This window comes from Hemitrygon akajei, chromosome 8 (assembly GCF_048418815.1).
Source record: "Hemitrygon akajei chromosome 8, sHemAka1.3, whole genome shotgun sequence".
Lineage (NCBI taxonomy): Eukaryota > Metazoa > Chordata > Chondrichthyes > Myliobatiformes > Dasyatidae > Hemitrygon > Hemitrygon akajei.
In genome coordinates, this window is record NC_133131.1 from 19701045 (window position 1) to 19714358 (window position 13314).

The window sequence follows — 13314 nt, forward strand, 5'->3', positions numbered from 1 at the left end:
TTAATTTACTATTACAAAATTTCAGCAAATTTATCTTTTTAAGCTTTACATAGTAATAAGGTAAGAATAAGCATTTTACATAAAATCTGACTGTTCTCTATACTTATGGAATTCAAGATAGCCAAATTGGGCATTGGATAAAGCCAGCAAGCATTTGAATGACATAGGAACTGGTTAAGTTAGATTCGGTGCAGATAAAAGCTCAGAATCAGATTTAATATCACTGGCAGATGTTGTGAAATTTGTTGTTTTGTGGCAGCAGTTCATTGCAATACATATTAATAAAAAGTATAAATTATAACACACACAAAATCAAATTTGGTGCAAAAAAGAAAATAAACAAAAAATACTGAGGGCTCATTGTCCATTCAGAAATCTCCTGGCAGAAGGTAAGAAGCTGTACTCAAAACATTGAGTATGTCTTTAAAGTTCCTGTACCACCTCCTCGATGGTAGCAATGAGAAGAAGAGGACATGGCCTGGGTGATTGGGGTCCTTAATAATGGAAACTCTCTCTCTGAGGCATCATCTAGTCCGGAGAGGCTAGTGGCCATGATGGAGATGGCAGTGTTTACCACTTACTGCAGCTTTTTCTGATCCTGTGCAGTGGCCCCGTCATACCAGATGGTGATGCAACCAGTTAGAATGCTCCCCATGGTACATCTATAGAAATTAATGACATACCAATTCTCCTCAAAACTCAATAAAATATAGCCACTGTCATACCCAGAATGCCCAGGTCATGTCGTGCCATCAATATATTGGGTCCAAGATAGATCTTCAAAGATGTTGACACCCGGGAAGTTGAAACTGTTCACCCTTTCCACTTCTCAACCCTCGATGATTCCTTTGTGTTCCATCGATTTACAGTTGCTGATATCCACAATCAATTCTTTGGTCTTACTGACATTGACTGCAAGGCTGTTAGGACAAACTCAACCAGCTGAGTTGTATCTTCTGCAAATTTATAGATGGCATTTGAGCTGCGCATAGCCATACAATTGTGGGTGCAGAGAGAGTAGAGCAGTGGGCTAAGCACATGTCTTTGAGGCACGCTAGTGATGATTGTCAGTGAAGAGATGTTATTTCTGATCCACAGAGACTGTGGTCTCCTGGTGAAGAAGTCAAGGATCCAGTTGCAGAGAAAGGTACAGAGACTCAGGTTTTGGAGCTTGTTGATAAGAACTGAGGGTATGATTGTGTTGAACACTGAGCTGTAGTAAATAAATGGCAGCCAGTCATAGATATCATTATTGTCCAGGTAACTCAAGGCCAGTGAGATTGTATCTTCTGTAAACCTACTGTGGTGATGGCCAGATTGCAGCAGGTCCAGGTCCTTGCTTAGACAGCAGTCAATTCCAACCATGAACAACCTCTCAAAGCACTTCTTCACAATAGATGTAAATGTCACTGGGCAATATTCGTTGAGGCAGTTCACCCTGCTTTTCTTGGGCACTTGTATGAATGTTGCCCTTGTGAAGCAGGTGGGAAGCTCCAAGTGCAACAATGAGAGATAAAAGATGTCCTTGAACATTTCTGCCAGTTGTCTGGCACAGGTATTCACAGCCCCACTAGGTACACCATCAGGGCCTGATGCCTAGCGAGAGTTCACCCTCTTGAAACTTGTTCTGGTGTCGGGCTCCGAGACCGAGATCACAGGATCACCAGATGCTAAAGGGATTCATACTGTTGTAGTTTTATTCTCCCTTTCAAAGTGTGCATAAAAGGGTGCTGAGCTCATCTGGAGTGAAGCATCACAGCCATTAATGATGTTAGGTTTCACCTTGTAGGAAGTAGTGGCTTTCAAACCCTCCCAAAGCTAACATGCATCCAATTTCGTCTTTAACCTCAATCTGAATTGTTTTCTTGCCCTTAAAATAGCCTACCGTATATCATAAGAACACAAGAAATAGGAGCATAATAGGCTAATAGAACTAGTAAGGTCACAGTTAATCTGACCATGGACTCATCTCCATCTACGTGCCTTTTCCCCATAACCCTTTAATTCCCCTACAATGCAAAAATCTATCCAACCTTGTCATAAATATATTCACTGAGGTAGCCTCAACTACTTCACCAGGCAGTGAATTCCAGATTCACCACAATTGGGGAAAAGCAGCTCCTCCTCATCTCCATCCTAAGTTTACTTCCCCCAAATCTTGAGGCAATGCTCCCTGGTTCTGGTCTCACCTACAAGTGGAAACAATTTAAAAAAAACATTTATATGTTTCTATAGGATCTCCTCTCATTCTTCTGAATTTGAGTGAGTATAGTTCCAGGTGTCTCAATCTCTCGTCATAGTCTAACCCCCTAATTTCTGGAATCAACCTCCTCTGCACCACCTCCAAAGCCAGTCATACCTGGACTTCTTGTATAGCTCTGGATCACTGGTCTTGAGTGCCGCAGATTTAGCCTTCAACAGACTACAAATCTCCTGGTTCATCTACAGCTTTTCTTTTGAGCATGACCGGTACTTTCTTGAAGACACAGATTCATCCACACAGGTCTTGAAGTCAGTGACAACAGTGATGTATTCATTCAGTCTTAAAGATGAATCCTTAAATATTGTCCAGTCTACCAACTCAAAGCAGTCCAGCCGGCTCCTCCTCCTCCCTTGACCATACTTTCTTGGTCCTCACCACTGATGCTGTGGTCTTTAGTCTCTGCCTATAGTAGAAGTATAGCCAGATGATAGTGTGGGCATGGGGTAGCATGGTAAGTGTTCTGGATGTTTGTATAACAGTCGTCAAGTGTGTTGGCTCCTCTGGTTCCACAGTTTGATGTTGGTTGCAGTTGTTCAGACTGGCCTGATTGAAATCTCCTGCAGTGATAAGGAAGGCATCTGGGTTCACAGTTTCATGCCTGCTGATTACATTGCTCAGTGCCTGCCTGACGTTTGCCAGAGATGGAACGTACACTGCTACCAGGATGGCAGAAAGCAGTTTTGGCAAACCCGAAGGGTCAAGATTTGCCCACTAGATGTTCCAAGTCAGCTGAGCAGGACTGAAACAAAACCGCCATAGTTCTGTATCACGATGAATTAAACAAAGCATACACCATCTCCTCAGTGTTTAAAAGACTCAGCTGCCCTCTTTGCAGAGAATTGAGAAGCCATTGGTGCTGCATTCAAAATGGTGGGGAACAGCCATGTTTCCATGAAGTAAAGTACACAGCAGTCCCTGATGTCCCTCTGCTACAGCAATCTTGCTCAGATTTTTAATTTTATTTTCCAGAGACTATACATTTGCCAGCAGGGTAGTCAGAAGTAGGGTTCTAAAGCCTCTGTGTTTCAATTGTACTTGCAGACGGACGCACTGCCCCCACTTACATCTTCTTAAAGGGGAACCGCACTCCCAACTCAAGTGGGTTGGGTGATATTGGGTTTCGATAAGATTTTCTAAAGACATTTTAAAGCAATGCTGCTTACTGAGGTACCCACGCTTGTGACTGGATTTCAGGTAGTAGTCCTAAATGCGAAAATTTGGTGATTCCCATCGGAGCTACATGCAAACAATCACCCCTTAAATGGTGGCATCTTCACTGATGACTGAATGTGCAAATTTACAGAACGATTTTCATACATAGTCATTCACTAAAGTCTGCAACCACAGACATCTGAAAAAACAACTTTAGGGAATTCTTAAAATTCATTTTTGATGTAATGATATCTAATGTTAGTCTCTAAATATTCAAACTTAGCCAAAACTGCTGATTAGAACCTCAATATCTTTGTTTTCATCATCTCACCTTACTAAGATCCTTTGTGGTAACACCATCATCATCTCGACACGGCAGTTTGTGCACAAATGCCAACATCTGATATTTGGCTCTTATGAATTCCGCCTTGGTAGGACTGGAGATTTTTAAAGAAACCAAACAAAGGCACATTTTAGTACTTTAATCACTGCAGTCTCTGCAAGCCCTATCAGCAATTCCACATAATCAGTTGCAACGTCAGCTCCTTTCATGACAATAAACATTTGGCACGAATTTAACAAGGATTTTATACTTTAAAGATCTATTTAAAGGAGAACCTATTTTTGTCAGTAATTACATTTTAAATATTGTTATTCCCAAACAGTAAGAACCTCCAAAGAATGAGATGCAATAACGAGATCTTAACTCTCAAAGGTATCTGAATGTTGACCAAGCAGCATCCTTCATTCCCCAAGAATGCTTTCATTACAGTTTCTGTAATGCCAGTCTGGTATTATCATGACATGCCATTGCCCAGATGGTCTGAATACATTCAGTTTCAATACTGCACTGCTGTACTTAAGGCGAACAGTACTTACTGCACTTTATCCTGAGGGTTTGGTTTGCGCCTTCCACTTTGTACTTGGGCTGGATCAAGTAGAGAGTGTTCCCAGATTGAATTGGCTCCATTGCTTGCTAGGGTCTGTACCATCTAAGAGGAAATAAGATGAGGACACTCATTTAAAACAACTTCTAAACAATACAAAATCCTACTTTCACATTGGCATTGCCAATTTTTACCTTCCCTTATTGGATTTTCCAATCCACAATCACAGAATTAGTCAATGACCAATATCGACTGCATACACTCAAGATATCGCAACCATCTCAACTGTACTGCCTCCAACTCTGCTCCTTGTAAGCTTCCACTTCTCAATTTCTCCACCTCCACTCTGATTACAAGACTTTACACAAAAGTGTCTGAGCTGCCTTCTGCTTTCATAACAATGGCTTCTCCTATACCACAATTGCAAGAATCCTTGATTGGGACTCCATTTCCCGAATATTTATTCCACTCTTCTCTCACCTAAGTCATAGCATGGATAGTCGTTATAGAGCACTGTAGCACAGAAACAGACCCTTCAAAGGTTACCCTGGCCATCAATTTGCATTCATTAGCCTTCACAACAACTCTTCATTCACATTGCCCTCCACCTTCACCACTACTCACATTATTCCGCCTCTCAAAATAATAGTTCCTTCTGCAGTTTCCTGTCCCAACTCCTCTTTCTCTACCAGTCTTTTTCCTTACCATAACTTTCCCTTATAACTGCAGAGGCTACAAAATCTGCTTTCACTTCAGTGCTTCCCACTAACTAAAGATCCAAAGGTCAAGGGATTTCCACCTGGTTGTGCATTCCATTTGTGCTCATGATGTGGTCTTCTTTACACTGCAGGCAGCAAAGAGAGATTAGACGATCATTTAGTTGAGCAGTCATCTTCAGACTTCAGTGGTGACTAAGTTTCAGTTTCATTCCATTCTGACCTATGATTTCTTGCATTGTTTTAATTAGGCCTGACATAAGGCTTGAACAGCACGTCAGCTTTTTATCAGCATGTGTCCAAAATGAGTCAGTGTTGCATTAAAAAAAATCTGAACAACACTGTAATAGATCTTTTTGCTGTAAAGGATAGCCATTTCAGTTGCAAGGTTAGCCATCTGTAATACTAGATTGAACCTTTCTCACTCAAAGGCACTGCTTGGTCTATTGGGTTATTTCAGTATTTTACTTCTGGTTTCCAGTTCATCTCTGGCTTGCATTTTAAAACTTTATTATGTTCCTTTGCTCATGGTTCTTCAAACAATCCCTGTTAGTCTTTTAACCAGAAATACAAACATGATCACCTGGGCAATTTCAGCCTCACTCTCATCAGAAACACTCGCTTCACTCAATCCATCTCTCTCCCACCTTCTCTAATGTAAATCTAACTTGTCTTTCACTTTCCCAGCATGAAGAGACATCAAACTCAAAGTTAACTGCTTCCTTTCTACAGATACAGCCTGACCTGCTGAGTACTTCAAGAATTTTTTCTTTCAGATTATCAGTTTTTCAACATGTGGTCCATGTGACCAACTTATCATTGAACAGCAAGCTTGATGAAGCACCTTTCTAGAAATCAGTTAAAAATGTGCCAATCTTTTTATTGCCAACTGATCACTAGTATTGTTAAAAAACCTGAAAAGCACATTTCTAAGTATAATTTTCTAAGTTCATTTTCACTGACTGATGCAAGGCCAGTTATCTAGAGCTTTGTAACAAGTGGCTACTTCTAAGACAGGTTTGATTTCTCTTGTACACTCAATACCTGGATACCAATCCAACATCCATAGGACATCAGAAATATATTCATGGGGATAAAGGCTACAATATCATTATGTAACCACAACAGGCTTTATTTTTAGGTATAGTTTTATGAAATGCAGATTCACTTCAGCTGGTCTGAAATTGCATAAGTTATACTGTTACCTGGACTGGTTGTTGTGGGGTGGGGGGGGGGGGCGGGGAGAAGGGGAAACAGAGGTGAAAAGAAGGAAGCTGTGGCTCAATCCATCTGACCAAATGCATCCTAGACTCAGCAGTGTGGTCGGGATGGTGCTGGGGCCTTCAACGTACCAGATGTATTCACAAAGGTTCTGAAATTCTGCAAAATCCTGCCTTCAGCTTTTCTTTTATAAAGGTTTTTACAGCTTAGAGCTTTACAGAAACATTCTAATAAACCCTAACAAATAGAGTAATAATGAATCCAAAGAGACATAAAATCATCAATAAATCAGAATCAGGTTTATTATAACTGGCATGTGATGTGAAATTTGTTAACTTAGCAGCAGCAGTTCAATGCAATATATAATACAGAAGAAATCAAATAAAATAAGTAAATCTTATTTAATATAATTTATACAGTATACGTATATTGAATAGATTAAAAATCGTGCAAAGACAGAAATACTATATATTTTTTTTAAATGAGGTAGCGCACAAGGATTCAATGTCCCTTTAGGAATCAGATGGCAGAGGGGAAGAAGCTGTTCCTGAGTGTGCAACTTCAGGCTTCTGTATCTCCTACCTGATGGTAACAGCAAGAAAAGGGCACGCCCTGTGTGCTGGAGGTTCTTAATAATGGACACTGCCTTTCTGAGACACCACTCCCTGAAGATGTCCTGGGTACTTTTACAGGCTAGTACCCAGGATGGAGCTGACTAAATTTACAACCCTCTGCAGCTTCTTTCAATCCTGTGCAGTAGCCCTTCCATACCAGACAGTGATGCAGCCTGTCAGAATGCTCTCCACAGTACATCTATAGAAGTTTTTGAGCGCATTTGTTGACATACCAAATCTCTTCAAACTCTGAATAAAGTATAGCCACTGTCTTGCCTTCTTTATAACCATATCGATATGTTGGGACCAGGTTAGATCCTTACAGAGGTCTTGACAACCAGGAACTTGAAGCTGCTCACTCTCTCCACTTCTGATCCCTCTATGAGGATTGGTATGTGTTCCTTCATCTTACCCTTCCTGAAGTCTGCAATCAGCTCTTTCGTCTTACTGACGTTGAGTGTCAGGTTGTTGCTGTGGCACCACTCCACTAGTTAGCATATTACACTCCTGTACACCCTCTCGTCACCATCTGAGATTCTACCAACAATGGTGGTATCGTCAGTAAATTTACAGATGGTATTTGAGCTATGCCTAGCCACACAGTCATATGTATATAGAGAGTAGAGCTGTGGGCTAAGCATACACCCCTGAGGTGCACCAGTGCTGATCATCAGTGAGGTGGAGATGTTATCACCAATCCACACATATTATGGCCTTCCAGTTAGCAAGTTGAGGATCCAATTGCAGAGGGAGGTACAGAGGCCCAGGGTCTGCAAATTATGGAAAACTTCAAAATTAATACCAAATTTTTTATAATTCTGTTTCAATTGTGATCACAAATTCTTAAGAAAAGCAGAGTACTTGCACACACAACTGGAGCCCGTCTGGGCTGAGGCCTCCGTTGGTCAGAATTGACCATGGATATTGCATCCTAACCATCTAGATATGCAAGTCTGGACAGTACAATACAGAAAGCAAGCTGTTGCTCATGTAGTGGGCTCCCCCTCTCCACACATCAGACGAACCCAACGGAACTGCAGAGACCGATACAGTTTGGTACCAGAAGCATCGCAGGAGTTGCCAGTCAGCATGGAACTCAATGTAGGAATGCCTTAGGACTCCAGCTCCAGATTTTTCCTCTGAGTTTATTCCTGAAGCCTACTCCATGAGTAAAGCAGCAGAAGTTTGAGATCAGAGTTTTCCTTCTCCTAGATGAGTTGCCAACAATGGCTGACGAGCCCCATCTGCCTGAAATGACTGCTTTTAAGGTGCTAGTAACCTGCCTTTGCCCCTTCTCCTGTCAGTAGAAACAGTTCCGTTGGGCTTAGTAGCTGAGCCACACGTGAAGACCAGGAGCTGGTGGTGGGAGTATGCACCCGAATTCAAATGTACATTTTGTTCTGCATATAAAGCTAATGTATGCATAGCCTAGATTAATACATTTTGATTACAGGCTCTGTAAGCTCACACATCAGTAGCAATGCATTAATGAGTAAAAAAGCACAAATTTCAAATAATTTCCAAGTAGTAACTGGAAAAAACGTTTACAATACTATTGAAGTTAATTCCATTCAGGCAAGGCATGATTAGAAAGGTATACGATAAAGTAAATCCATTAATATCCTCCTACTGTCAAAATGCCTGGCGCACAATCCTGTCATAAATAACACCGTTACAGCAGACAGCCAAGAATAAGACATCATGGTGGCATTTCCGATCTGGGCAACAGCACCTGTTCAATAATCATTGTCTAAGTGGGAGACAACAAAGACTTCTGTATCAGCCCGTGTCAAGAAGAGAAGACAGGTGGGCAGTCAGCACCCACTAGATCATAGGTTCCCAATCTTCTTTATGCCATGGAGCAATACCATTAAGCAAAATCACAACAAAGCCTTATAAGCTGACAAATTCCTGAAAAAAAACTTGTCACAGATTTAAAATTCGTGTAACGGAAAACATGTCTCAAAAATCAGAGAGATGCTATGATTATAATCAAATCCAACAAAAATGCGAAGATAATTATAGTATGGTGGAGAGAGGAGAAGGAGGTGGGGTAGAGGGTTGAGCTTGTATCCCTATTCTCTGCCACAGGGTTTCAAATGGACTGGTTCCAACTCCCAAAGCTGACACTTAGTTCCCAGTGCTGTCACAGCAAGAAATGACCAGTGGTTAGAGGAGTGCTCCAAAGATTTCTCAAGCAACAATCTGCTGGATGAACTCAGCAGGTCAAGCAGCTTCTGTGGTGGGGAAGAACTTTGAGGTTTCAGGTTGAAACCCTGCATCATGACTGACAGTGGAGAGGGAAGATAGCTATTATAAAGAGGAGAGGTGGAGTAATGAGAGAGGTCAGAGTTAATTGGTAGATCGGGGGGGTGGGGGAAAGAGAAAGGGGTAGTGAAATATGACAAGCAAGGTAGGAGAGGGGAAGGGTGGAGCTGAGAGATATGATAAAAAGAGGTAGACAAAAAGAAAAAGATCAAGCCTGGGAGAGTGAAGGTGGGTACTGTTGTTGGAAAGAAATCTAGCTTACACAATTTTTCCTTATAGAACATAACTACCATTTCAGGAATAATTCTTTCTATTGTAAATAAATCCTTCTTTTAATAAGGTTACAAACATGAGGTCTCCAGCTAGTCTCGTTATAGCTGTGTCTTCTGTTTAATATTTCCAGCATATTCCTTCATTTATCTCTAAAACTTCCCCTATTCATCTTACATGTTTCAAGCATTGTCAACCTGGATAACCTTGTTCTCCTTCCTATGGCCTCCTCTGTTTTCTCCAATCCACTCACTCTGCAACTTAAAACAATAGTTAACACAAGGGGTTCTGCAGATGTTGGAAATCTTTGAGCAATGCACACAAAATGCTGGAGGAACTCAGCATCTTGATCAATGGTCTCAGCCCAAAACATCAACCGTTCTCCCTTTCTACGGACGCTGCTTTTAGTTGCTGTGTTCCTTCAATATTTTGTGTGTTCGAACAATTGTTTCTTCCTTCATTTGAACTGAATAATTTAACTGAAACATTAACTGTTTCTCGATCCACACATTACTCTCCAACTTGCTGAGTACTGTATTTCTAGCACCTTTAATTTCTGATTTCCAACATTTTTCTGTTTTCTGATTTTCAATCACTTCTTTTTCTCTTTTGAAACTTTGAAAACACAGCAACACCAATGAAGTAAATCATTATGAGCTAAAGGACATCCTTATAAAAACTGATTTATTATTTAAATTTTGCTTAAGATTAAAGTGCAAATTCCTCATATCATGCATTAAGACAGCACTAAATATTTTATATAGTTCAATACATAAAGCAGACAAAATTTCACTGTAGTCTAATATATTCAACTCTGACCTATAAAAATGTACATCTACTGAAATTTTTATTTCATTCCATTCAACAACACATATTGGGGCCTCTTAACTATTCCTAAAGAAATAGGAATTATACCTGCAAATTTGTATCTTCTCTATTGAATCAATGTTGAACCCTTCAATCAACAAAGGAATGTTTTTAATCTTATTTAAACCCCTATTTTAATTATTAAAGCCACGTGTAAAAAGTACAAGTGAGCATTAAATTTTCAATGGCTGATCAGATTTGAATGTAGAACACCATTTGCATTACCAAGAATAATTTTACTTTTGCAGGAAGATACTAAACTTGAATAAAGTGACTTCTCCTTTGGAGATCCAATTAAGGTCATAAATGTAGGATCTTCAGAGCATGAATAGAGAAAAAGGCTATCCAGTTCCTTGCCTTACCATTCAATAAAATCATGGCTGGTCTACCTTGGTGGCATTTCCTGCATTAGTATTTTATTCTTTGAATATCAAAAACATTTCCCACTCAGCTACACACTACAGCTAATTTACAGCAGCCAATTAACCTAGCAGATTGTGATTCTGCTCATTTCTTCAGCAATACAGTATTTATTCGATCATGCTCATCTTAATTCAATTAAACTAATTAATGTTATCAATTGGCTCTATGCTTGTTAATTATAAATTCTAATCACTAATCTAGTTTCAAGATTGCTTTAAGTAAATGTACACAGTACATTTTAATTCACAGCTAACTGTTTGATGGAGAAAAGACCACAATCTCACCAGCCAGATTATCTCAGATTTAATGACAGATCAACTCACTGAACCAAAATTAACAAGGTATTTTAATATTACTGCAGTTTCTTTAAATATAAAGCTACACCCTAAGTGTTACATCATCAAAATCCTTTGTCTACTAAAAATCCATAAAAGTTGAACACCATACAATGTTAGAGCAAAACCCAGAGAAGTAGGGAGAGGCCAAACGCTACCAGACTGGTTAAATACGGGTGATCTCAGTTAATAGGTCAATACTGTAATACAGATACGAGATGTCTATAATAGGCCTAACAAAAGGGTGTCATCTTTTTCTCAGCTTCCAAGCATCTCTTTCTCTTTTGCACATCCACTAATACCTACTTACTAATCCACTCCACCTACCTTTTTAAACTAATCTTTTCCAATAATCTAAGAACTCATGTTTCTTGGTTTATAAGTTAGAAGACAGTTCATTGCTCACATTAGGTGCCCTCTACATTGGAGAAACCAAATGTTTTTGGATAATCTATACTGTTGACAACTGACAATCATTACATCTAACTAATTAACAATAACCATTCAGTGTGAAATTTTAATAGCACAATAATTAACTGGAGTTTCAAATCTAATTGTTATGGTAAAAATCTGTTTTCATGTTTGGAGAATTTAGACAGGATTACTGCACATTCACCAGGTGTGAATAAACTGGGTTTATACCATGCAGATAAACTTAGAAAAATATTATAATTTTCTCAATGTTAACTTAGATTCATTGGGTTCTATACCAGAAACAGACCATTCGGCCAACTGTGGAGCACCTATATACGGCAATTTTAAACAAATTCCGATCTTCCCATGTTCCTATCTATAGCACTACCACTCACCTACATGTAGGGCAATTTTAAAGTAGCCAGTTAACCTACCAACTGCATACCTTTGCAATGCAGGAGGAGGCCTGAGTACCTGGAAGAAACCAGTGTGGGCGCACACTGCTTGTTACAAACTACTAATCGTGATTTTGCTTTATCATTTAAATAGATTCTTAAAGCTTTTTTTAAAACCAAACTGGTGTAGAATAAACTGCTACACATACTTCCCTACAATTAAACAAAACCTCATTACATACAGGCAATTCAAGATTAAAATATTCAGCACTAAGCCAAGTCTCCTCACTTCCACGAAGAGGAAACACACGTACATCATTGCTGGAACTACCTCCAATTTGAAATATTATTTGCATAATACGTCCTTCAACCAGTTAAACGTCATCATGAACTGCTTTGCTTTCAATATTCACTAACAGTTTGAAGTCGAGAATGCCTATTTCCCCAAATTTCCTGTACTAAGATTGCCCATACTACTATTCCTCATGCATGCACTCTGAACGCGAATGCCCATTCAGTGAGGATGATGCCCAGTTACAGCCATTCAGGTGTTGGATCTGCACTTAAAGAATTCTAAAATCATTACCTAAATATTTGAGACAAAGTTCACCCTCTCAGCATTTGTGGAGAAAAAAAATCTAAATTTTTCAACCTGCATTTCTTGATACATTGCAAATGACAGAGCTTCATTTTATGGAAATCACACCAGGCTATTTTCCAGGACCAATACAATGAAGAGCGAAGGTGGGGGGGGGGGTTGGTCACTTGCACTTGGCCATGAGATTTGACACATTCCAAATTTTCCTCAGCAATACAATTTCAAATACGTGAACAAAGTGTTTCCAAACCAACTTTGTTTTCCCGGCTGCATTATACAGTTTCAAAGGGAGCACATGTCCCTTAAATCCTAGAAGTGACAGCAGTTTTAATAATATGAGTTTAACTATAACTCACATGTAACAGTGTTGGAGACCATGAGCTGTGTCGGAGATGCTTCACCATTGAAATGTGTCGACCAAGACTTCGATGAACACTGCAACATTCGTCACAAACCAGCACTCCACGATTTATCGATGCCCAACCAGGATCTGTAGAGATTACAATATGAAATTAGTGCATTCTACACAAAATAGGGAACATCACTTTGTAACATGATAAAAATTAAATCCTTGCCTTACTGGTAAAAGTCATTTACAGGTGCAGCTATAGCTGACATGTTGAATAGCAGTTCTGAAGATCTTAATTACATATCTATCTACTAGTGCCAACAGCTTGCCTTCAACAGTAGGTTGAGACAAAGCCAAAACAGTAACATTAAGCTTTAAGAACAATATAAAATCTATTCTGCATTCCATAGTACAATATTCTCAACCAAATCTTCTAATCTACCATTAGCACTCATACAAAAGGTTTGCTACATGTTTTAATGGTTATATTTTTTAACAGAAATGTTTATTACACAGGGGACAACATCAGATTCAGATTCAGT

At 39.5% G+C, this 13314-nt stretch overlaps 1 protein-coding gene across 9 annotated transcripts in view; it reads right to left on the reverse strand.

Moving 5' to 3' along the window:
• git1 (G protein-coupled receptor kinase interacting ArfGAP 1) overlaps positions 1-13314 on the reverse strand; it is a 235784-nt gene that overhangs the window by 106132 nt on the left and 116338 nt on the right. For all 9 annotated transcript variants that reach the window (XM_073053392.1, XM_073053390.1, XM_073053393.1 and 6 more), the window contains exons 2-4: positions 12780-12913; positions 4295-4407; positions 3747-3852 (exon numbers count right to left, since the gene is read on the reverse strand). In XM_073053392.1, coding sequence (XP_072909493.1) covers positions 3747-3852; positions 4295-4407; positions 12780-12913 — 353 coding nt within the window. The remainder of the gene's footprint in view (positions 1-3746; positions 3853-4294; positions 4408-12779; positions 12914-13314) is intronic.